This window comes from Bison bison, unplaced genomic scaffold (assembly GCF_000754665.1).
Source record: "Bison bison bison isolate TAMUID 2011002044 unplaced genomic scaffold, Bison_UMD1.0 scf7180017864487, whole genome shotgun sequence".
Lineage (NCBI taxonomy): Eukaryota > Metazoa > Chordata > Mammalia > Artiodactyla > Bovidae > Bison > Bison bison.
The window spans coordinates 8,488,007-8,511,012 of NW_011495047.1; the positions used below are offsets into that span (position 1 = coordinate 8,488,007).

At 37.8% G+C, this 23,006-nt stretch overlaps 1 protein-coding gene across 3 annotated transcripts in view; it reads right to left on the reverse strand.

The window, feature by feature from the left end:
* Window positions 1-23,006, reverse strand: part of UBR2 (ubiquitin protein ligase E3 component n-recognin 2) — a 108,100-nt gene that overhangs the window by 3,784 nt on the left and 81,310 nt on the right. For 2 of the 3 annotated variants that reach the window (XM_010863163.1, XM_010863164.1), the window contains exons 29-46: window positions 22,635-22,813; window positions 21,701-21,900; window positions 19,490-19,583; window positions 18,558-18,719; window positions 16,995-17,098; window positions 16,268-16,346; window positions 13,175-13,323; window positions 12,707-12,762; window positions 9,253-9,349; window positions 8,931-8,998; window positions 7,551-7,686; window positions 6,925-7,018; window positions 5,549-5,679; window positions 4,416-4,524; window positions 4,063-4,119; window positions 3,390-3,467; window positions 2,527-2,697; window positions 494-595 (exon numbers count right to left, since the gene is read on the reverse strand). In XM_010863163.1, the coding sequence (XP_010861465.1) occupies window positions 494-595; window positions 2,527-2,697; window positions 3,390-3,467; window positions 4,063-4,119; window positions 4,416-4,524; window positions 5,549-5,679; window positions 6,925-7,018; window positions 7,551-7,686; window positions 8,931-8,998; window positions 9,253-9,349; window positions 12,707-12,762; window positions 13,175-13,323; window positions 16,268-16,346; window positions 16,995-17,098; window positions 18,558-18,719; window positions 19,490-19,583; window positions 21,701-21,900; window positions 22,635-22,813 (2,066 nt within the window). The remainder of the gene's footprint in view (window positions 1-493; window positions 596-2,526; window positions 2,698-3,389; window positions 3,468-4,062; window positions 4,120-4,415; window positions 4,525-5,548; window positions 5,680-6,924; window positions 7,019-7,550; window positions 7,687-8,930; window positions 8,999-9,252; window positions 9,350-12,706; window positions 12,763-13,174; window positions 13,324-16,267; window positions 16,347-16,994; window positions 17,099-18,557; window positions 18,720-19,489; window positions 19,584-21,700; window positions 21,901-22,634; window positions 22,814-23,006) is intronic. The other variant, XM_010863166.1, reaches the window with a different exon arrangement.

Consider the following 23,006-nt stretch of genomic DNA (forward strand, 5'->3'; position numbering starts at 1 on the left):
GTAGAATACTGCCCCAGATACTGTTTATTGCTCTATATGTTCTAAGTCTTTGTCCCCCAGATTCTTATGTAGTAAGATAAGTGCTTCTCTCATCAGTTAAGATTTGCTCTTTTTTTGTCACCTGAAGAATACCGGGTCTCACACACAAAACTGCACAAGTCACACTGTGCTCCCCCTGCAGCGCTTAATGCCACAGGACCATTCAAACAGTTCTCTGGAGTGAGACATGGAAAAAAGTTGCACTCTGCCCCATTTTCTCCCCCTTATGTATCGTGATGGCCCTCATGACTTTCTGAGGGCTAGCAATGGGAATGGCGAACCGGACAGCAAGGGGAGCTTCCTTGAAAGAGTCCATAGACAACAGCCACTTGTGCTAGCACCCCGGGCAGGTAGCAGGCAGGCCTCCAGACCACAGGGTTCATCAGGATCACCTCATGCTGAAGGTCCTGGAGGCCCAGAGCCAGCCAACGTAGTTCCCCAGGATGGGCCTTACCTGAGTCCCTGGTCAGTCTCCCCATAGTCATCAAGGTAAGGAGGAGAATAAAAACAGCCTTTGGTTTTGCCAGCTAAAAATAGTACTTGACATTCTCGTACTCTGTAGAGAGACCAATTTATATATTAGGAACCAAGATTTGGATTCAGTTACAAATGGACTGAAGTCCTAGAGAAATCAACAAAACCACCAGAAGTATGGGGTTAACAAACTATTATACATAACATAGATGAACAATCAGGATTTACTGTACAGCACAGGGAATTATACCCAGTAACTTCTAATAACCTATAATGAAATATAATCTGCAAAAAAACAAAACAAAAAACCCCTATATCACTGTGATGTACCCTGAAACTACTGCAGTATCCTAAGTCAATTATACATCAATAAATAAATGTACACAAACAAAACTGGTGCTGAGGCAAGCAGTATTTATAGTAGAGACACTTGACAGTCTCAGGTGGACAGTGAAGGGACTTAGCCATAGATATATGTGTGTATCCATTCTCTCCCCAACTCCCCTCTCAACACATGCCTAAATATTAAAAATAACTAAAAGGACTATATTGTTATCAATATAAGGATGAGGAGGGATATTTAGGATTAGATTTCAACAACTCATATAAAACTGGCACTGAAAAAGTTAAATATGAAAACGTTAACTTCTAAAAGTAGTTACTGATGTATCAACCACTATTATGAGAAAATTATTCATTAAAAAAATGGTACACAGACATTATAAATTATGTTGACCTAAACAAAAAGCAACCCCAACTCGACCAAAAGCATTCTGAAATATGCTGAACAAAGTAAACCGCTACTTTCGTATTTCTCCTAAGGGTTTTAAAAGAAAGCTTCCTGATTCTGTTGAGAGGTTTGCTTAACTTTTTCTGGTGTTAGTAATTCAGCTCAATTCAACATTTACTGAGAACCTGTAGTATATTGGGGGTACTAAGACGTGCCTAAAATCTATGTCCCAGAGGAGCTCAAACTCACGTCACTTCTTTCCTTCAGGCCCTGTGACAGCTTCCATCTCACTCAGAGATGTCAAGGGGCCATCCCAAGCCCATGACTCTCCCCACTGTACTTGCTGCTCCAGTGGCAGTAGCCTCCATGCTGTGTTCTCTTGGCCATCCTGTACAGCTTGTGGGATCTTAGTTCCTGGACCGGGGATTGAACCCATGCCCTCGGCAGTGAAAGCTTGGAGTCCTAACCACTGGACTGCCAGGGAATTCCTTCTTTTCTTAAATAAATTTTACGGAGGTATTATTTTTTAAATAAAATGTATCCATTTTTAGAACACAGTTTGAAGAATTTTGTCCTTTCTGTTTCTTGAACATGGCAGGCACACCCCCAGCAATTCTGCACTTGCTGCTCACTGCACCCTAGGATGTTCTCCCCTCTTCTTTAGGTTTTTATTCAAGACACCTTCCCAGGGACCTTCTGTGGTTTCCTATCTATAATAAAATCCACCTTAGCTGCCATTTCATATTCCCCTCCCTGCCTTATTTTTTCTCTTCTGCATGGATCACTTTCTAAATTCTTATCTTCTATCTCCCTCACGAGAAAATGAACTCCATGAAAACAGAGATTTTTGTCTGTTGTGTTGACCACTGCATTCTCAATGCCTCGTACAGTCACTAGTAAGCATCTGCCGTACACTGCTGAATACACACAACCACCTGCATCAGCCTGTGGTATGTGTGAATCCTGCCATTACAACAAAAGAAGTAAGTAATTCTGACTGTGTCTGGGTAGAAAATCAAAGACAGTTAGCAGTTTCACATTAGAACGAGGTGCAAAGAAAGAAGAACAGAACTGTCATGGGGATGGAAATGACAATGGAAGAATCAGCACAGAGTTAGCATGAGCCAAATATGAGTTGTGGAGACAAGACTCCCCGTTTTCCTCAAATGAATAAAAACGGTGGCCTCTAATCCTCTTCAATGTAGCAGTTTCTCGTGTCCATTCCTCAACAGGCCATCTATTGCGGCAGATCTAAAACTAGAAAGCTCTTTCCAGGGCCTTACCTCAGGAAGATGCCCACCCCAGAACCACAGGAATAGGTGTGAGCAGTGCATGCCCCCACGTCCTCCCCTTCCAACTCCGTCTGGCAGCAGTAGCTCTGGGAGCACAGCAGGGTTCCGCATACAAGGCACATAGTTGGGGCTCTGCTCTTATCACCACCTGATTTGGGGCACCTTCAGGGAATAAAAAAAGTACAAGTGAAGACTAAAGAGCTGATGGTGGTAAAACTGTCCTGGGAAGAAATTCTGCAATATCAAGTAGAGCTGAAGATCCATACAGACTACAGCCCAGGCAAATTCACTCTGGAATAGATAACATCTCACTCATATACACCAACATCAGGTACTGGAAACAATCAATTGGAGAAAGGAGAAATAAAATTATCAATAGGAGGGAAAAATAGGTAAATGCTGCTACTCTCAGATAATGAAACGCTATACAACAGTGAAAAGTGATGAATTAAAAATTATGTATGTCAAATGTGTAAGTAAATCTTACAATCAATGCTAGTGAAAAAAGCCACAGGAAGAGGTACAATGTTATTTTAAAGCTTAAAATAATGATATATGCAAAATAATATATACTGCTTAGGAATATAACTATCTGTAGTTAATGTGTTACTTAAAGTGCAAATGGTTTAGATAAACTGTAATGAATCAAACTTGTTCCTCAGCATCCTGTTTCTCCTATTTTATTCTGTAAGATGGTGGGATCATTCTTTTATGAGTTAAATAGTGTAAAGTCCTTCTGATGTTACAATTTCTCTACCCAAACTGAAGAGAACAGCAAAATCTTTCACATTCTGTGTAGAGAACAAGTGTTTACAGTGGCAGGAAACGCTCAATAAGCTAATATCAAAACTTACGAGAAATTAGATGCTTGATTAATGAGGCTGCTGTAATCCTCTGGAAGGTCTATTAATTTGTTAGATTCTCTTGGATAACTAGAAACAAAACAAAACAAAAACCACACAAAAACTCAGTTAATAGGAGGACATATTGTTTAACGATAACAAAGTAACTCTTGACTTAGTCAAATAAAGGAAACTAGCTGCTACTACAGCAGCAAGAAGCTATAGCAAGAAATTTAAAATGCACTCTTATAACACCAGGCCTTAGGATTCACATTTGACTTAAAGAACTCAGCATAAAAATTATCAGGACAACAGACAGTACTGTACACTTGTATCCTGCTTCCTCCCTACCTCCTGCCCGCAACCAAGAGGTTTGACGATCTTTAATCTACCTTATGGAGAAGGCAATGGCAACCCACTCCAGTACTCTTGCCTGGAAAATATCATGGACGGAGGGGCTTGGTAGGCTGCAGTCCATGGAGTCGCTAAGAGTCGGACACAACTGAGCGACTTCACTTTCACTTTTCACTTTCATGCATTGGAGAAGGAAATGGCAACCCACTCCAGTGTTCTTGCCTGGAGAATCCCAAGGAAGGCAGAGCCTGGTGGGCTGCCGTCTATGGGGTTGCACAGAGTCGGACACGACTGAAGCGACTTAGCAGTGGCAGCAGCAGCAGCAACCTACCTTATAGCGTCTCTTTCACCTTCCAGGTATCTTTTAACTTCGATGTTATGACACCAACTTTAATGTAAATGGAGGAAAAAATAAAACATTTTTACTTTTGAAGGGCTAGAACTAAATGTACGAGGAAATAAACATCTCCACTACTATTCTCTGTCCAGGCAAATCTACTTATGCTATTCACTGGGCCTGGCAAAAATCTTGTCACAAAGGTAAACCCTTAACTAAGAAGGCCTAATGAATCACAAGGATTGAATTTTGCCAGGCTCACTATCTGAGAATTTGGTAAAATATGTGTTTCCAAATATATATATATATTTATTGTAACATAAAGAAGAAAATTGTATCATCATTACCTTTCAATCAGTAATTTCATTATCTCCTTATTTTCTTGAAAAAGACAAAGAAGGTTGTTTGGCAGGGAAAGATAGTTACATAGATGTTCAAAATGGCTTGTTCCAGAAACTGCAAATAGAGAAGGAAAGAGATACAGATATAACAATTAAGAGCAGATTCTATATTAGAGTAAGCAACAGCAGAGTTTAAAACAAACAACAAAAAAGCACAAGACGGAAGAGTTCAATTTGGCCAGGTACATAACCTGGAAGTAAATAAGATGGCACAGGAAGGAATCCATAGAGTCAGGCGACTCCTTTACTAAACTGGCCACAATTTCTTGATGTTTCAGTACTACCATATGCAAAATGGGACACTTGTCCTGTGTGATACACTTTATGGGGTTATTTGTGAACATTAAATGACAAAAATAACATATGGGGAGCTCCAGAAAAGTATAGAGCAGTACAGAAATATAAGACAACTTTATCACTGAGAGATGGATTTAAACATTCACTTAATCATCACTGCAAATGATTAGGAAGTCTAAACCGTTCTCAATGGTGCCTGGACAACTAGATAGATGGAGACGCTATTCAACACACTGGTAGAGTGACAATACATGCAGGTACCCCATGCTCTGGGCCAGGCACTACGAGATACTCTAAGTCTACCTTTACACTACTTTCAAGAAATGAATTGAAGCAGAACACAGTGAACAACTGTGAAACAGCAAATTAACTCCTATATTAAAATGAGATATACGTGCAATTATGAGTATTTTGAACCTCAATGCCACATGTCTCGTGTAAAAACCAGTTGAATTTCAGTTTTCCCTTTTTAAAATCTTAAGAACCCATTTTATAAATAATATATACTTGAACATTTTAACATCCGACAGCAAAACTATATTTTTATACATGTAAAAAATCAGTACATTACTGAGATCCAAATAAAATCAGATACTTACATAAATATGCATTTAATTCTATAATTTTGTACATCACCACTCAACTAGCTACGATCTAAAGTTTAGTAAGTTTTAATTTTTGCAATGCATTTTAATTCTGAAATTGCTGGAGTGAAAGACAACACACATTTCCTACATTTTGAAATAAATTAGAAATTATCAAAAAAAGAAAAAAGAAATTACCTTGAATTTCAGGTGGGGAAGGAACTCCATTTAAGTAATGGAAAAACAAAGCAGAACACCTCAGAAAAGGCATGATTCCAGCTTTGACATTCCTCCACAGATGCCAACCAGATGGCATTTCTTTCAAGGCACTAAAAAAGAGAAAAATGATAAGTGGGAAACTTAATTTAAAAATGATTCATTCTAGTTACAGCACAGTGTGAAAACAGACAACTGCTATTTGGAAGTGACAGCAGATTGGTGTCAAAGGTGTGGGTAGCCCTGACTATTACAGGATATCAAGTGTAACTGGTGATATACCTTCCACACTGTTATTAAAATTTATAAAAGTAATATAGCTACATAAAGAGAAAATCTGGAAAATAAAAACACTATCCATTATCCTGTAACTTTTATATTAGCGAGTATTCTTTCGGCAAACTACTTTCATACTAATCAGTCTAACACAGTTATAAGCGTAACATGAAATTTAAAATTAACATAAAAAACCCCCACATTTTTCAGAATACCATAAACCATAATTTTTATCAGAGTTTTAATACTCTGGATAATACCTATCATAACCTACACTGAATTACTCCCCTGTAAGCAAACTCTTAGATTGCTTTAAACTCTAATATAAATAATATCAATGTCTACAGGTTTTTCTATATGTGGATTATTTTGTTAATATGGATTCTCAGAAATAGGATAATTTAGTTAAAGAACAAACAGTATGGTTCCTGAGATCTACTATTGGAAAGCCAAGTGAAACTGTTGTAATTAAATCACAACGGCCTCAATAACATATGAGTTCTGAGAACTTCTACCAGCCCTGGACATTATCTTAAAAATGTGTGGGAAGCACTGTATATTACCCTTCTTGCAGAGATTCCCAATCATGTTAGTATATTAAAGTTCGGGAGTCCTGCAGATCCCCCATCTTCTTTTTTAAATATATCAACAGATAGCAATTTCCTTTATTTAACAAACAAATTCCATTTGCCCCCCTCTTTTTCTGACATGTACACATTGCGATAGTTCTCTATTTTTGGCTGTGCTGGGTCTTCCCTGCTGCACGTAGGCTCCCTCTGGTTGTGGTGAGTGGGGGCTACCCTCCAGTTGTGGTGCGTGGGCTTCTCGCTGCGGTGACTTCTCTTGTTGTGGAGCCCAGGCTCTAGGTGCGCAGGCTTCAGTCGTTGTGGCGCAGGGGCTTAGCTGCTCTACAGCCTGTGGAATCCTCCCAGACCAGGGATCAAACCCGTGTGCCCTGCATTGGCAGGCAGATTCCTATCCACTGCGCCACCATGGAAGCCCCAAATGAGTTCCTTTTTCATGCTATCGCCTCCTAATATTTGGGGAACTGCCTATCATATAAAGAGAATGTATGACCTCACCTTCCTGTATACTGCTGAATCATTTTACACAAAGCAAGAACTGCTAGTTCTTCTTCTTTGCCAGCAGCATTTTCTTGATCCATGCCACTCTTTTCTGAAAGACAAGGCAATACTAGTACCCTGCATTTGCCTACTAAGTGGATTGCTGACCACATCATTTAAGCACTCAAATATATTCACCCAGTCACATGTAATATGAAAATGCTCCCACGAAACACACAGAACTTTCACCCCTCAGGCTGGAGCACAGTTTACTATCGTAACAAGGAACCTCTTAGGCAGAGGACGTGAATGTGCCCCAGGGTGCAGGGCAGCAAGTGGTGAGTAAAACCTGCTAAATATATAGTCTGTAGTACTCAAATATTACTAAACATGTGAAATAAAAAAAAATAAGTAAAAACATTCACATCACTAAGGGATTTTTAACAGAAGGGAAATGGTTTCAAAAATTTTCACATGAGGATAAACAGATTTTTATTGTTTATTTCACTGTTTACTGTTACAAGTAGCCTTATTATAAATTTATGTATTATTCTCATCCAAGCACCTTTTCATTCAGTACTGTGTCTTTTTTAAGCTGAGAAAACTCAATTATTTTGTTTAAGAATCTGACAAAAAGGAGTTACCTGTACACGAGGTAAGTAAGATCTGAACGATGTGTGCCATGGTAACCAGATGGAAAATGTGAAGGTCCCCAGTGCCCAGGCTGATCCCTGAAAAGTCCTGACACTGCAGCGAAGGGAAGGCAAGGACCAAGCCCACCTGGACAGCAAACACAGGGTCAGACACAGCACCTTTCCTTTCACTGCGGAACACATTTGCACTTTCTTAATGCGATCCTTCTGTTAAGGATCTCAGTTCCTCCTCTTAAGAAATCTATTGTTCTTAAAGGGTACATGTGTTAGAAATTCCACTAGGACTGACTAAAGACAATTATTTAGAACATTTTTATCTCATTTATCCAGTGATTCCCCTATTTACATTTATTGTTAATAATAACAGAAATAAAGCTTGAAATCTTTCTAGGTAGTAAGCAGCAGAAAAAGCATGAATTTTTGACCCACAAAGATCCAAGTATGAATCCCAGATTCTATTATGAGCCTTTTATATAATTCTTCTGAGTCTTAGTTTCCCTGCTGGTAAACTGGAGATAATATATGTGTTTTTAATACCTTAGGATTAAAAACCTTAGTAGTAAGGATGTAAAGACTAAACGAAGATGAATGTGAAAGCAGGCAGGTGCCCACTAAATGCTAGCTCCATTGTGAGTCTCCTGCTGCCTGTATGATGGTGTCAGTGGTGGTAGTTCTCAAAGGAGAAATGGGAACAGTAACAATGGCTAATATTTACTAGGGACACATTGCTCTAAGAGCTCTGCATTGATTATCCCACTGAGTTTTGACACAATCATATCAGGTAGGTATTAACTAACTTAAAGGTATAGAATCTGATGCCCAAAAGTGATTAAGGGAGCAGCATTGGGGCTGCTGTGTGTGGTGGTATACTCAGTGTCCTGTGAAAGGGAGCCTGGTTGAGGTGGGGCTAAACTTCAGCCATGCATTGCTTGACCAGTGCTGATCTAGCACCAGACTGCACTTGCTCAGAAGACAAGACTTGCCCTAAATCACACAAAGGGACTGTCTGTTACTAAGCAGTGGAACCAAAAGGCTGTATCTGCCCCAAACCACTATATGGGCTGGCAGTAGCCCTTACATTACCAGTGTTATTTTTACTTCTTTATTGTAAAAAGCATAGAGAGGTTACAGTACTGACCTCAGCCACAAGGCAAAAATGAAAGAGACTGGATTAGACACCCAGGTCAAGTCTCTCAACTAGATTTCTTAACCTTTTTTTTTTTAAGTATCTTCAGAAAAGAATTATACTCAGAAGTAGTTAAAGAACAATAGATGATAATTCCTCTTGTCTGTTTCTACATTACTCAAGTCTAAGATAAAGCTACAGAGTATGACAGAGAGAATTTCAAACACAAATTATAAAATACCCACCAATAAATGAAACATGTCGATATCTAATATGCATGGAAGGTCTCTGTGGTTGTCACCAGGCACCAATGCTGATATTTAAAGAAAAATACGAGATCATATTTTTATATCAATGTAAGTATTAAATTATTTTTAACATGCATATAACCTAACTTGAATTTATTTTTTGCAAGCTATAAATGAATTCATAGCTGGAACTTGCATATAAGACAAACAGTATTACCAAAATATTTTTTCATAGTGGAGGAAAGTTTCATTACTAAAAACAAAATTACAGAAGATGAGAAATTACCCTAACACATATGGTACATCTATTAATACTCACATGCAAAAAGTTTACAAAAGTGTCCTTGCACCACTGAAAGTGACACCACTGTCCAATGTGCTCCAGCAAATCTTGTTAGTGACCTGAGACAGTCATCCTGAAATAGAGACTGACACAGTTAACAAAGAAGCCAGCATATGAAGTCGTTCTCTTCTAGGAATGCTCGTTCAAAGCATAGCTAATTGAAGTAAAGTTGGAAGCACAATGAAATCTCTAGATGGTATGGTACTGAATCTTATGACACCTTTACCAACATGTCTCTAACGTGAAATGAATGGAATAGAAAATATCTAATTGTACGCTGAATAAAACAAAGTTATCTCCTATCACCATGCTGCTAGTTCTATATGGAAAAGTTAACAAGGATACACGCGTCAAGACAGACAGTAAACAACAGAGACTCTCAGGAATGTGAAGCAGTATTTCTTTGTATTTAGTCTAAAGAAATACACTAAAATATGGGAAATACTCCCAATACTGGGGAAACTTCATGGAAGATGGCTGTATAAAATCAGGGTGTCAGTAAACATCAAAAACTGTTATAGGGACTATGTAGCAACAATATATAGTTTTAAAGAAAACTTTAAAGTGAAGAATATAGTAGGAACAAAACTACATGTAAATATCTATTATAATAAAAGTATAAACATGGTAATGAAAAAAGACAAATGGGTGACTGACTTAAGTTTTCTTCCTACTTCTCTATTTTCTAAATTTTCTATAATGTTGTTTGGTTCAGTAGATATTGAGGACCTACCATACACTAGTTTTGGTTTTGAAGATCTTAAAATGAAAACTCAACCCTCCCAACTGCTTCTGTCAAGGAGCTCACAGCCTTGAGGGTGGGAAGGGAAAGAAAAGGGGGGTGGGGACAACTAAAGGAGGCAGGATCCCAGATGAGCTCCCATTCATGGCTCAGAAATTTCCCAGGGAAGACAAAGCTTGAAGAGCTTCTTAAAGAGGAGCTGTCTGCTTTGGCACTTGAGCAGAGGCAAAAGCCTGGAACTAGCATCTGGGGACCAGTAATGATTCTGCAATCCTGGACAATGGATGTGGAGACTGGCAGGAAGTGAGTGATAATGGAGAAATAACATTTAAGATGTATGATTGGGGTTACTTTTTGGAGAACCCCTCTGATGGTACATTAGAAGAAAGTGAGATTCAGGGTAGAGAATCTTATTATCATCATTATATAATTATAATATTAATAATAATTAAATTAATATTAACATCATTATATTATATAATTATAAATATAACAAAATTATAATTACAATTATAAAATATATAATTATACATATATTAATATTGGTATATTATAATAATCTTATCATTATGATTATAATAATATTATGGTTATGATCATAATAATCTTATTATTATGGTTATGATCATAATAATATAGGCATGAAAAGATACAGGGCTGAACCAAATAAACTGAATAGAAGAAATAGGACAAATTTCAGGAGAGGGAAATTCAAATTTGCAGGAGAGGAATTCAACAATCTCTGCTGATCAACCGGAGATGAACATCCAGACCAAATGGTGCATCCTAAAGCACCTCCAGGATTCTGGCCCGGTCACCTGGATGGACAGTGGTGGCATTAACTAGACACTGAATACAGGAAGCAAAATTAAGTTGGATTGTTCAATTTGAGGTGCCTTTAGGAGATCCAGGTGAGAAAAATAAAGCAGGCAATATGGTAACAGATCAGGCTTGGAGATACACAGGTGGGAATCATTTGGAAGTAACTCAAATCAGAGTCACAGGGCTGAGCAGGGAAGAATATCATGACTGAGTCATGGGCCAAACTCTGGGGGTTTAAAATAATATTTATAGGACAAAGGAGGGAAAGCAGATGGAGAAGAAGCTGCCAGCAAGATAGGGAGAAAACCAGGAATGTCACAGAAATCAATAGGTTGGGGGAAAGATAAACCACCTTATGAAGGTCCCTTATCATCTGATATAGGAGACAAAGATCAATGATGATAAAAAGTGGAAGTCAAAAAAATAGAAGTTTGTCCCTAATGGCTATATACTATATACTTCAAAAAATTAAATTTCTCTTAGAAATTTCTCATAGAAAAATAAACTTAGATAAAATATAAGCAAATCAAATATAATGTTATATAAAAAGGCTACTCTACATCAGTGGTTGCCAGCCTTTTTGGCACCAGGGGTAAGTTTTGTGGACAATTTTTCCACAGACAGGGGTGGCAGGGTGAGGGTGGGGATGGATGGTTCCAGTGGTAATGCAAGTGACGGCAAGCAGCAGATGAAGCCTCACTCGCTTGCCGGTATTCACCTCCTGCTCTGCTGCCCAGTTCCTGACAGGACCGGTACAGTTCGCAGCCGGAGGTTGGGGACCCCTGCTCTACATGACCAAGTTGGGATTATTTCAGGGATGCAAGGCTGACTGGTATAACAATCAATATAAACAGATTACACACAATCATATTAGCAGAGAAATAGGCTGCCAAAGAGGTAGTGTGAAGTATATAGAATCTAGAAAATGGAAGAACTGCCTTAAAAACCAGATAAAATAAACTCTATTCTATACATTTGTGACAGCCTTATCAGCATATTTATCAACTCTTTATTTACTACAGCAAAAAAGTGTCACAGTCAACACTGCTAGTCACATCCTACCCATCACATATCATAGCTAAGACTACAGTAACTGCTATTCTACTGATTTACTATAAGAATACAATTCAGGGCAGTTTTAATACCAGGGTGTACTCCTAAATATTCCAACTTAATAAGTCAAAGTGACCCAGGTGTCTGTATTTTTAAAAACTCCAAAGATCGCTCTTATATCAGTGGTTCTCAATCCTGGCCTTGGGCAAAGCTTTTAAAAAATATTAATGCCTGGGGCCCATCTTCAGACACTCTGATTTAACTGACCTGAGGTAGGGCCTAGGCATTTTTAAAAGCTCCTCAGGTGATGTTACATGAATAAAATTACATGCATTTTTACAACTGTAAGTTTGAACAGTATGTAGTAAATGAAGCTGATACTAGCTACACAGTAAAAATGAGCAAGCTTTAGCTGTATATTCCTTCACTCTTCCAGGCATTAAATTACTCTGTTCTGACATTAATTTGTATTTATTTACACATTGCTTACAACAGGTAGTCAAATGTGGTAGAGGATATGTTCTGTTCAGTATTTCCAACTATAGAACTAAAAATTTAAGAACAAGCACTTTGTTTTTAGTTTTTTCCCCCATCTTTCTACATGTTTAACCAAAAGAGATGAAGTCTATTTAAATGAAAAATCATGAAAAATTAAATTACAAACATTACTGCTTCAATATTGTTATAGAAAATGGGTTTTACTACAAAAGGAATAAATCTATGCTTAAATAACCATTACAGGTTTTTTGGATTAAAAAGAGCAGAACAACCTAATTTCTACTTTCCCATTCCATGGATCGAGTAATAACTTACCAGTCTACAAGGCAAAGGACCAAACAATGGTTTATCTTCATCACTTAAAATTCTTTCTGTGGTTAAAAATAGTAAAGATGATAAATTTCATGCTTTGTATATTTCAAGTTTTAAAAAAAGTAAAAAAACATTCTTTCTGCCGAAAGCATAATATTGTCAGGTTTTGAAATCTTTAAGTCATTTCACAAGAATTAACTGTGCATGAGAAGTAAAAGTGAAAACACATTACTCTGACTGACTAGCAGCTATAACCACCACTAAAATGAGCGCTCTTGTGGCTGTGGTTAATTTATAAACTGTCAATCTAATATTTTGTCAGTATACTACACTTCCTGCTTCAAAGTTTTTATATTATTGCTTAAAACTGTTGCCCACTTTAAATATCTCATTTAAATACACATTTAAATCTGCACACAACTCATGTCAATGTATGCTTTAGATTTAAAGACACAATTCTAAATCTCTTACCTATGCTTTGGATGGTATATGCACAACTACTCCAACACATTATGGGCACACGGGGATCCTCTTCATTGGGATGAACTTTTAATCCCACCTTATAAGTAGCAGTTCCAAACGTTGCTAACATTTCTTTTATGCTTTCAGAATAAGGGTTCCTGAAGTGAACATGCATAGCATTAGGTCAAAACAATGTGCTCACATCAATCAAATGGCTCAGTTTCTTAACAGCTATCTTCTATGTTGGAATTGAACCCCTTAAACTATCTAAAGACAGTTGTGTGAAAAGGGGGAATTAAAGACATGCAGACAGTCCCTGCCTGAGAGTAGTTATGTTCAACTTGGGTTGGTGGTGATGAGGCACAGGCCGGAAAACAAGGTATTAGGCTGAAGGTCTACATATTAAACTACAGGACCCTTGATCTCTTCCTCCATCTCATGAACATCAGCAATGTATACCCACTGCCGTAGATTTTAGTTTCTCCAGTGATGAATCCTCATGGAAATGCCAGCTTTAGACAATGACATTTTCGGAGTCTCAAGAAAAAAAGACTGATAGGGGCCTGATCTCCTCACTGCGAGGCTCATCTGTCAGGAAGCTCCAACCTGCCCACCAGGTATCCAATGAGCTTCCTAGTGACTCATTCTTGAACAGTCACCCAAGGGCCAATAAACGTTTAAGGAAAGAATCAAACATCAAAGAGAGAAACACCAAAACAGAGAAGCAGAAAAAGGAACTCAGGGAAGGGGAGACAGTGCAGAAAACAGCAAATTAATTAAGAAAAAAATCAGTCCAAGAGGGCCAACAATGAGCTAATAGTAGGACTAGCTCGAAGAACAGAAAATCCAAGAAGAGAAAATTATCTAAGGAAAAACCAGAAAAAATTCCCAGAACTGTAGGATATGAATCTTCAAAGAGCCTATTGACAACACACATAACAAAATGAATGAAGAAAGATTCACACACCAAGGAATATCACAGAGAAATTCCAGAACACTGGGAATTAATGAGATGACCACAACAGTTTCCAGAAGTAATAAAATTACAAAGGAATAGGAATCAGGTGTTAATTTCTCAATAGGTGCTACAAGTTAGTAAAATAATGTGTTCAATATTTAGATGTGAAGTTATTTCTAACCTATAATTCTATACCCAAACCATCCATCAAGCATAGGGATACAAGCAATGTATTTTCAGACATGGAAAATTTAACATCCAGGCACCTTTCCTCAGGAATCTGCTGAGGCATGCCACGTGAGAGAGTAAATGAAGAAAGAGAAGGATACAAGATCCAGCAAACAAGAGGAGCATGGTCAGGGCGAGTGTTAGGGTAAGAGTTGTGCCCTGTCCTCATTGGTGCGAGAGGACAGAGGCTGTGGGAGGAGGGCTTCAGGGAAGAAGATCATCAGATGGATCCAAGCACTAATAGCTACTGCTAGGCAGACCTACAGCAGCATTTAGGACAAAAAGTATTATATACACAGAAAACCAAGTACATAAAAAAAAAAGAAAAGGTTAATTATTAACCACAGGAAAACAAAATTGTAGAAGAAAGATTTATCACACAACTTATCAGTATTAACAATTATAATGTAAAATCTGACAAATGATTTAACCAAAAATTGTAGAATAACTCTACAGGAAGATTGGTGAGGTGTAAGTGAATAGGGAAGAGGTAAAAGCTGAATCCTACATTACTACAGTCTCTGTAAAGATACTTTAAAAAAAAAAAGATGAATCAAAACACAGTTGATTAAGCATCTTAATTAGAAATAAGGAAGTAAATAGTAGAAAGAACAAAATGACAGGACTGGGGACGGGAAGGGGGAATGTGGGAGCACATGACTGATGTTTATTCTATTTAAACCTTTTAGTACTGTTTTTGCCAGCTTCCCAGGTGGCACAGTGGTAAAGAATCTGTCTGTCAATGCAAGAGACACAGGTTTGATCCCTGAGTCAGGAAGATCCCCTGGAGCAGGAAATGGCAACCCACATCAGCAGCAGTATTCTTACCTGGGAAGTCCCATGGACAGAGGAGTCAGGTGGGCCACAGTCCATAGGGTTATAAAGAGATGGATGCGACTGAGCATGCATACATGTACTACTTTTGCTGAGATATTTTGTATGTGCCAGGCACAGCTGCCAGGTAACTTTAAGTGCATTATGTTACTTTGTAACACATATGAGGTAGGTGTTATTTTCTTCCCTTTACAGATGAGGAAACTGAATGAGGTTAAGTGATTTGCACAAAGTTGCACAGCTAATAAACAGTGGTGCTGGAACTGAACAAATGCAGTCTAGTTTTAGAATCTGGGCTATACTTTGTAACTTACTGGTTATGGGGTAAAATGTGGCCAACTGTGGTGTTGTAGAAGACTCTTGAGAGTCCCTTGGACTGCAAGGAGATCCAACCAGTCCATCCTAAAGGAAATCAGTCCTGAATATTCATTGGAAGGACTGATGCTGAAGCTGAAACTCCAATCCTTTGGCCACCTGATGCAAAGAACTGACTCACTGGAAAAGACCCTGATGCTGGGAAAGATTGAAGGCAAATGGAGAAGGGGATGAGAGAGGAGATGGTTGGATGGCATCACCAACTCGACGGACATGAGTTTGAGCAAGCTCCGGGAGTTGGTGATAGACAGGCAAGCCTGGCGTGCCGCAGTCCATGGGGTTGCAAAGAGTTGGACACAACTGAGAGACTGAACTAAAATAAAGCTGAAAACACTCTGGTTTTGATCCAGAGTTACTAAGAGGTTGGTGGGACCGTAAATAGAAATACAGAAGTCAGCAGGAAGCATGGACTTTGGTGAGGAGGCTGAGCAGCTTGGATTTAGATGCATGGATGAGGTGCTATCAAGGAAAGCCAGATAAAGGGGTGCAGTAGGGAGTCAGCAACACCTAGGAGAAGTTTGTGAGAATTAAACATGCCATGTAGGTCTTAAGTGTTTATCAGTATTCCTGCATTAAGTCTCAGGATTTATTAAGATCAATGTCCTGTAGCATTTTGCTCCTCTACTTGACAAGTTTATATTCTTACTAATGGCTAATTTCATTTTTCATTTCAAGCGGGCCAAATGTAAAAGGGATAATATACTCACTTAGGATGAAAATCAGGTCTAAATCCTTCAGGAAGGTGCAATTCATCCATATTTTCTAAATTCTTCGATGAGGCAGTAACTACAGAAACAAGCATTTTATGTTCAGTCCCCAATAGTTCTATAAATTTCAGCCATAAATTTCATTCTAAATTAAAACAGGAAAAATTCCCATAATGATAACTGGAGAAATATACATTCAAAGCATGAAAAGTACTATTGCTCTGGATGAGCTAGACACCTTCCTCAATCACTGTGCTTCTCCTGATAGTGCAACCACTGGAGGAGTATGCTGTTTTGTTTCCTTAAAACCAATGGTATAAATTCTGCTCAGCTCACTTTCCCTCAAGGTCGGAAGTGCAGTGCATACCTATCAAACTTGGGAAGGTTTTGGTAATGCCAACAATAAAGTGAGTCAGCCCATGGAGAATAAAGCCAGCTCTTCGATACTCAGTTACATCTCCCCCACCCCCAGAAGCTCTTCAATAAAATGGGGGAAATAAGTGAGAAGTATCTATCATAAACTACACATGAGTTTGTGTGTTCAAGGAATAAGGAGCAATGTAGCAGTTTCAAATTTAGTTCATTAAGATAAAGAAAATTTGAGTAAGTCAAATTTTAAAATGTGAGGTTTCACTTTTAAAATATTTTAAAACAATTTAATCTGGAACTGTATTTTCCAATGGTCTCAGATGTTAGGGAAAAATGAAAGCAGGTTATCAGAACTTACTAGGAGTACTTTCTTCTTTCCTAAGAACCTGTAATGCTTTTATTTGCTGAGATATTGTTCTAATCCACTGAGTCAGATTTGGTTGGTCTGAAAAATTTAACCTGCTAGAAAAGATTATAGACAGTATTTAGTATTCTGCTGTTGCTTAGTTTAAGATACAAAGACTCCTTAAATCATCACGGGTATATTTTAAACATACTTCAAACATTAAAATACTAAAACAACCAAAAAAACTTGGGGAAAATTTGTTACTTTTAAAAGTTAGAATAGGTATTTGTCAATGGAAATGAAAATGTATTATCTGTCAATATGATGCTACTAATTATTAGCATAAAATTGAGTTATTTGTCAAAAATTTCACTTTTCCAGTATCAGAATTTGCCAGTATTTCTTAAATATCACAACCAACACATCATGGATACTATTTATTGAGTGCTTATTATGCTGCAAGCACCTAGTTATGTTGCAAGCATTTCACAGTATTAGATTTAATCCTCAAAATTTTCTTAATAAAATAGGTTATATTATTGTCCCCATTTTACAGATGAGGAAACTGAGGTTTTGAGCTATGTAACTTGACTAAGGCTGTATATGGGACAGATGTGGCATTCAAACCCAGCTACATCAGACACGATAGCTTGTGTTCTTAACAAATGTGCCATAACTGACTCTCCTGGGAAAAAAAGCAAAACCTGAACCACAGAAGTGAGTTTTTTCTCTTTACACACAGAGAATTCTATTCTTAATCTTACAGTGACTAATTTCTTTATCAGTTCAAATACAGATATAAGTCAGCACCATGATATTTCTTTTCTAATTAAAAAAGCATGAGCTTACATCATATCTAATGGTATTTTAAGAGCATTTTGTGGTAGCATAGACTAAGACACCATAGTTTGAACTCTTAAAATTGAAGAGAAAAAAACTGACTCTGCTTTAATTTAAACCCAAATAGTAGCATAGAAATAAATAGATGATTCATATTCATAAAACTTAATGTCAGGTTTGAATAGGAGATACCATCGAATTCATATTTGAAAGGAAAATGATCATGAATAACTAAAAAGCACACTAAACATCATGAAATAACAAAATTTTACATTTTAAATACACTAACAGATATGCACTTTTTGGCCCAATTCTTCAATTGGCCAGTCAATTGCAAAAAATAATATTTAATTGTTAGTATGCTCAATAAGGTCAGTTTTGGCTGCCCCTCCCCCCACTGATTTATTGAGTGTCTCAAAAAAGTATGAAGGAGATATTTAAAGCAGGGTCTTAGAAATAAAGGAGACAGTTTTCATGAACCCATGGGAATTTTATATCCTTTATCGTGTTTATGGGTGATCAAGAAACTTAAAATTTTGGTCTGTTCCTTTCTAAAAACTAAAATTGTATCTCATAGGTCAGCTAGAAGAAATGACTAAATAAAAAGTTTGGAAAGTACCTGGAAAACATGCATTTACCTAGAGTGATATTCCCACCCAGCTGTGGTTTATCAGTTCATTACCTTCTAAAGGAAACTACTTCTTTGATACAAAGGTTTTATGAACCAAAACTTACCCATGAAAAATATTTCTTGGAGGAAGCAGCAGAGGAATAACAGTATTACTCAAGCATTCACAAAGGGGACAAAGGAATTCTCCATTTTCTACATCATAGCTTGTATGTAAGCGTAATCTCTGTTGCCTTCGCTGTTCTTTAGCTTGAACGGAATCAAAATACCTTCACAATTAGAAAACATGAGGTATCAAAAACAACGGTAATTTTTTTTTTTAATGAGAGCCACAAGCTTCAACATTTTGTTTCCACAAAACATCTAAAAATTAAAATTTTAAAATGACCTCAATTATTTTTAAAAGTGATACTTTAATTTTAAGTTGTAGTAATTAGCAAACAGTCATTCACCAAGTAGCATATTTCTTGGCCCTAGTGCTCTGTGGTTATTCCCGCAGGGCTAGTGCTACTTACTAGGGGTGGTTCAGTACAACTCAATGAGCAGAGTACTAGAATAACGGCACTTCTGCTGCTGCAGAAGCATAGAAAGCACCAAAACAGAGTAAGTTTGAAGTTATTCCATATTAGCTCAGGGAGCCATGACAATCTTGAGAGGTAACTAGGCAAGTGCTAGCATCTTCAGAATCAAGAGTTGTTCACCTTGGACCCGAAGAAAGACATTCTTCTCAGGTTTATACCACTGTAAAAATCCTTTTCTTCATCCAGTCTGTTAGATTTCCCATATTAAAAAATACAGACCCCTAAATTAAAAATTATATTTGATATACTATGAAGTTTCTAAGTCAACTCCTTTAAATGCACTGACAAAGCAAATTAATTTTAATTGTTATCTGTTAGGCAGTAATAATGGAGTCTTTTTTTCTTCCAATGTGTTTAGTTTTCTCCCCTTTTTCTAGAATGGAATTTCCTTTATTAAAAAATTAAATTTTGAGTCTTTGGGTAAGCTTCTCTTGACTAATATTAAGAATATAAATTACCTTTGCCAACAGTGTGCATGCATAATATGCCCACAGCTACCAGTATGTATTCCACAAGACAGATCAGGGTGCATGAATAATGGATCATAATTTTCTGCATTATAAAACAAACAGAAAACATAAGAGAAAACTCAAGCATTTAATATTCCTATAACAAATGTACAACGTTAAATTGTGAAATCCTTACTAAGAGCTTGTAAACTTCAAATGAAATGCTAGTTTATTCCTTTGAGATACCAGTAATTTATGCAAGACCCTAGATTATTTAGAATACAGGACTCTCTAATTTTCATTACCCTGAGCAAATTAGTGAAACTTCCTTGAACTGTGAACTGAAACTGGAATCCTGTTGTTGTTTAGTCGCTCAGTTTTGTCTGACTCTCAGCTATGTCTGACTCTGCGACCCTACGGACTATAGCCCCCTGTAGGCTTCTCTGTCCATGGCATTTTCCAGGCAAGAATACTGGAGTGGGTTGTTATTTTCTTCTCCAGGGAATTCTGTACTTAAGTACATCTAATTTTTTGAACACATCACGTTTTCAGGGCACTGAGAGACTCCTATTTCCCACAAATGATGGAGCTGTCTTTAATGCCTTCAGGGCAGCTGGGTCACAATGATCTCGAACAAAAAATATGTCCTGGCAGTAGTGGGGCGCTCCCTAGAGGAGATTCTGCTTAAGGACACTCATGCAGAGAAGAGCCACAATTACTGTACGAGTCATAGGTGCAGCCAAGTACCAGGACAGCAGCCCAGTCCAGAGCAGGGAAAAAGGGCAATTCACAGTCTTCTGTTCTGGCACTAATTTTTATATTCAAAGGAGATGAAAAATGAAGACAAACATAAATTGGCTAGCTGACTTCTTTGGGAATTCTTGGAATTCTCTACATTAGTTAGCATAATTTTAGAAATTCTCTAACAGTAAAATTACTCATTTCAATTTGCTTTATATAATAGAATAGTGCAAATTTCACAGCATAAAGAAATCTTTAATGATCTAAACTGTGAAAGCCTTAAAAAAAATCCACTTATAGCCAGTCAGTTTTCCCAAGCAGGTAACAAACTAAATACAGGTGATAACTTTATCTTCAGCCTAGAATGAAATTTGTAAACCATCTGGTACAAATGATCATTTCTTAAGATGAAGCAGACCAATCTTTCTTAACAAGGGGGCTTGAGAGCCACACTCTGAAGACTTCCCATGTAGGGAAAAGGCAATTTTACCAGTGAGCTCTCAAACTTCCTTCTAGTAATACAATGTGAAAGGCACTGGCTAAACAAGTGCCTTGGAAATTAAGACAGCTCCTGCTCTCACGACATTTACTGGTATCACTGAGGCACATGCACATATAAACAAATAGAAGAGTAGAAACATCAAAGTATCTATGGTGGACACAAGGTGTAGCCCAGATGCCCCTGCAGGAATGAATGACTTACTCCATCAGCTGTTAAAAGGGAGCACTCAACTATTATCCCTCTTTAAGAGACTTTGCTCAGGGTCACACTGCTTTGCTCAAGGTCACACCTCTTTCCAGAGGCAGCCCACAACCAGTTTATTATCAGTGTCAGGGTATAAAAAACCCACCCCCTTACCCCAACTCAGGACAGCTCTGAGCTCTATCTAGCTCCAGAGCGCCTATGGGGTTGGCTAAGGTCTTCTGGGAACTGTACCATACAGCTCAACTTCTCCCTCTGGCCAAACCTGCTTCCTTCCCCTCCATTCCATAGATACTGATTCCAAGACTCCTGAAGAATGTCCTGCACTACACGGTAGTCTCTATCTCAATAATCTAAATGAGAATCTGGCTCAAGGACTGCTTCTCACAAGGCTTACTCATCAGGATTACACCCTGGAACCATCCATGAGAAAAAATAATTATTGTTATTTCAGTGTGTCAACTAATTATTGGAACTTTACAAGTCTGAAGAATGGGAAAGACTGTTAAGTACCAAAGTATGTTAATGTTCTATCACAAAGGACAGCTTTCCTTCGAATCCCTGCTATTTGTCAGCTGTGTACTTCAGGCATAATACTTAACCCACTGGAATGTTTCTGCATTTGCCAAGTGAGGAATTCCCACCCAAGTTACCTGCCCAAGATACCAGCAAGCCTAGAGAGTTATCATCAGATTAATAAAATCTCTGTATGTCACTTACCATACTAAGTGGCACTCACTATTAATAGGCCAGTTGAGGACATAGCTATGACTTACCTGGATCCTGAATGAATTTACTTCTGTCTTTTGATAACACAGTTGATCTCTGCACAAATGCTGCCAGGACCATTGCCTTGCTTTCTGCATTCACCTCTTGCTCTTCCTGACACAATATACAGGTGACACACTGTCTCTGTTCAGGGACCCGAGTCTGTGCTGGGCCCAATGCTGTAAGAGTCATATCTGAAACCACAGGGCTGCAATAAAAAGGTTATGAGAATAATTAATGAGCCTAAGAAGTTTCTATAGAATCACAGAACAGTAGATTTTAGGTATGTACATATTTAAAACACAGTTTTGATGACTTGAGAGACAGTCTTTCATATGTATCAAAATTATCTCCTTCAGTTCTCACAGCAATCCAATATATAACACAGAAGCCAGATGCTAAGTTAACTGAGCCTAGTGCACTCATTCATTTATGAATGTCAAGGGTTTTTTGAATAACTTACATTTTAAGTATACACAGGAATTATTCTATCTATAGTCAGAGACATGCTCATAATTATATGCTAATTAGCTCAGATTTCTAAGAGTAAATCCTCCAACTACAAGGCCACACAATTTTTCTATCAACTCTTCTAAATTACTCTAGGATTAAGTGTACTTATAAAGAAAAAAGGGGCTTCCCCAGTGACTCAGCAGTAAAGAATCTCCTTGCCTTGCAAGAGACACAGGAGATGTAGGTTTGATCCCTAGGTTGGGAAGATTCCCTGGAGAAGGAAATGGCAACCCACTCCAGTATTCTTGTCTGGAGAATCCCATGGAGAGAGGAGCCTGGCGGGCTACATAGTCCATGGGGTCACAGAGTCAGACACGACTGAAGCGACTTAGCACACACACATGCATGCAAAAAAGGAAAAAAAACCAAACATCTCCCTCAATTGAGAACCCCTGGTCAAGCGTTTCAAAAACTGTGATTAATTTTTACCCATTATCAAGTACAGCAGAGACAGAGGAATCCAGTTCTAACGTCTGCTGAAAGAGTTCTTTGTTCTCATCAATAAAGTGCCGCTGCATCTCAGACATCTGAGCCATGATCTTCTCTCTGCGTAATCTGGCAATCTCAGCTTTTCTCTTCCTCTCAGCTTTGTCTTTGTCTCTCGAACTCTGAAATTACACTTCATTTAATTAGACCACTAGAGGCTAAATGCACATGTTTCCCCCAAAAGAGAAATATTTTTATTGTAAATACTAATTAGACTTTTAATCAACTTAACATGCTAAAGAAAAAAAAAAGGCAGTCCAAAAGATTGCTACAAAAATAAACAAACAGTGCCACAACTTCTTTGGATTTACATGT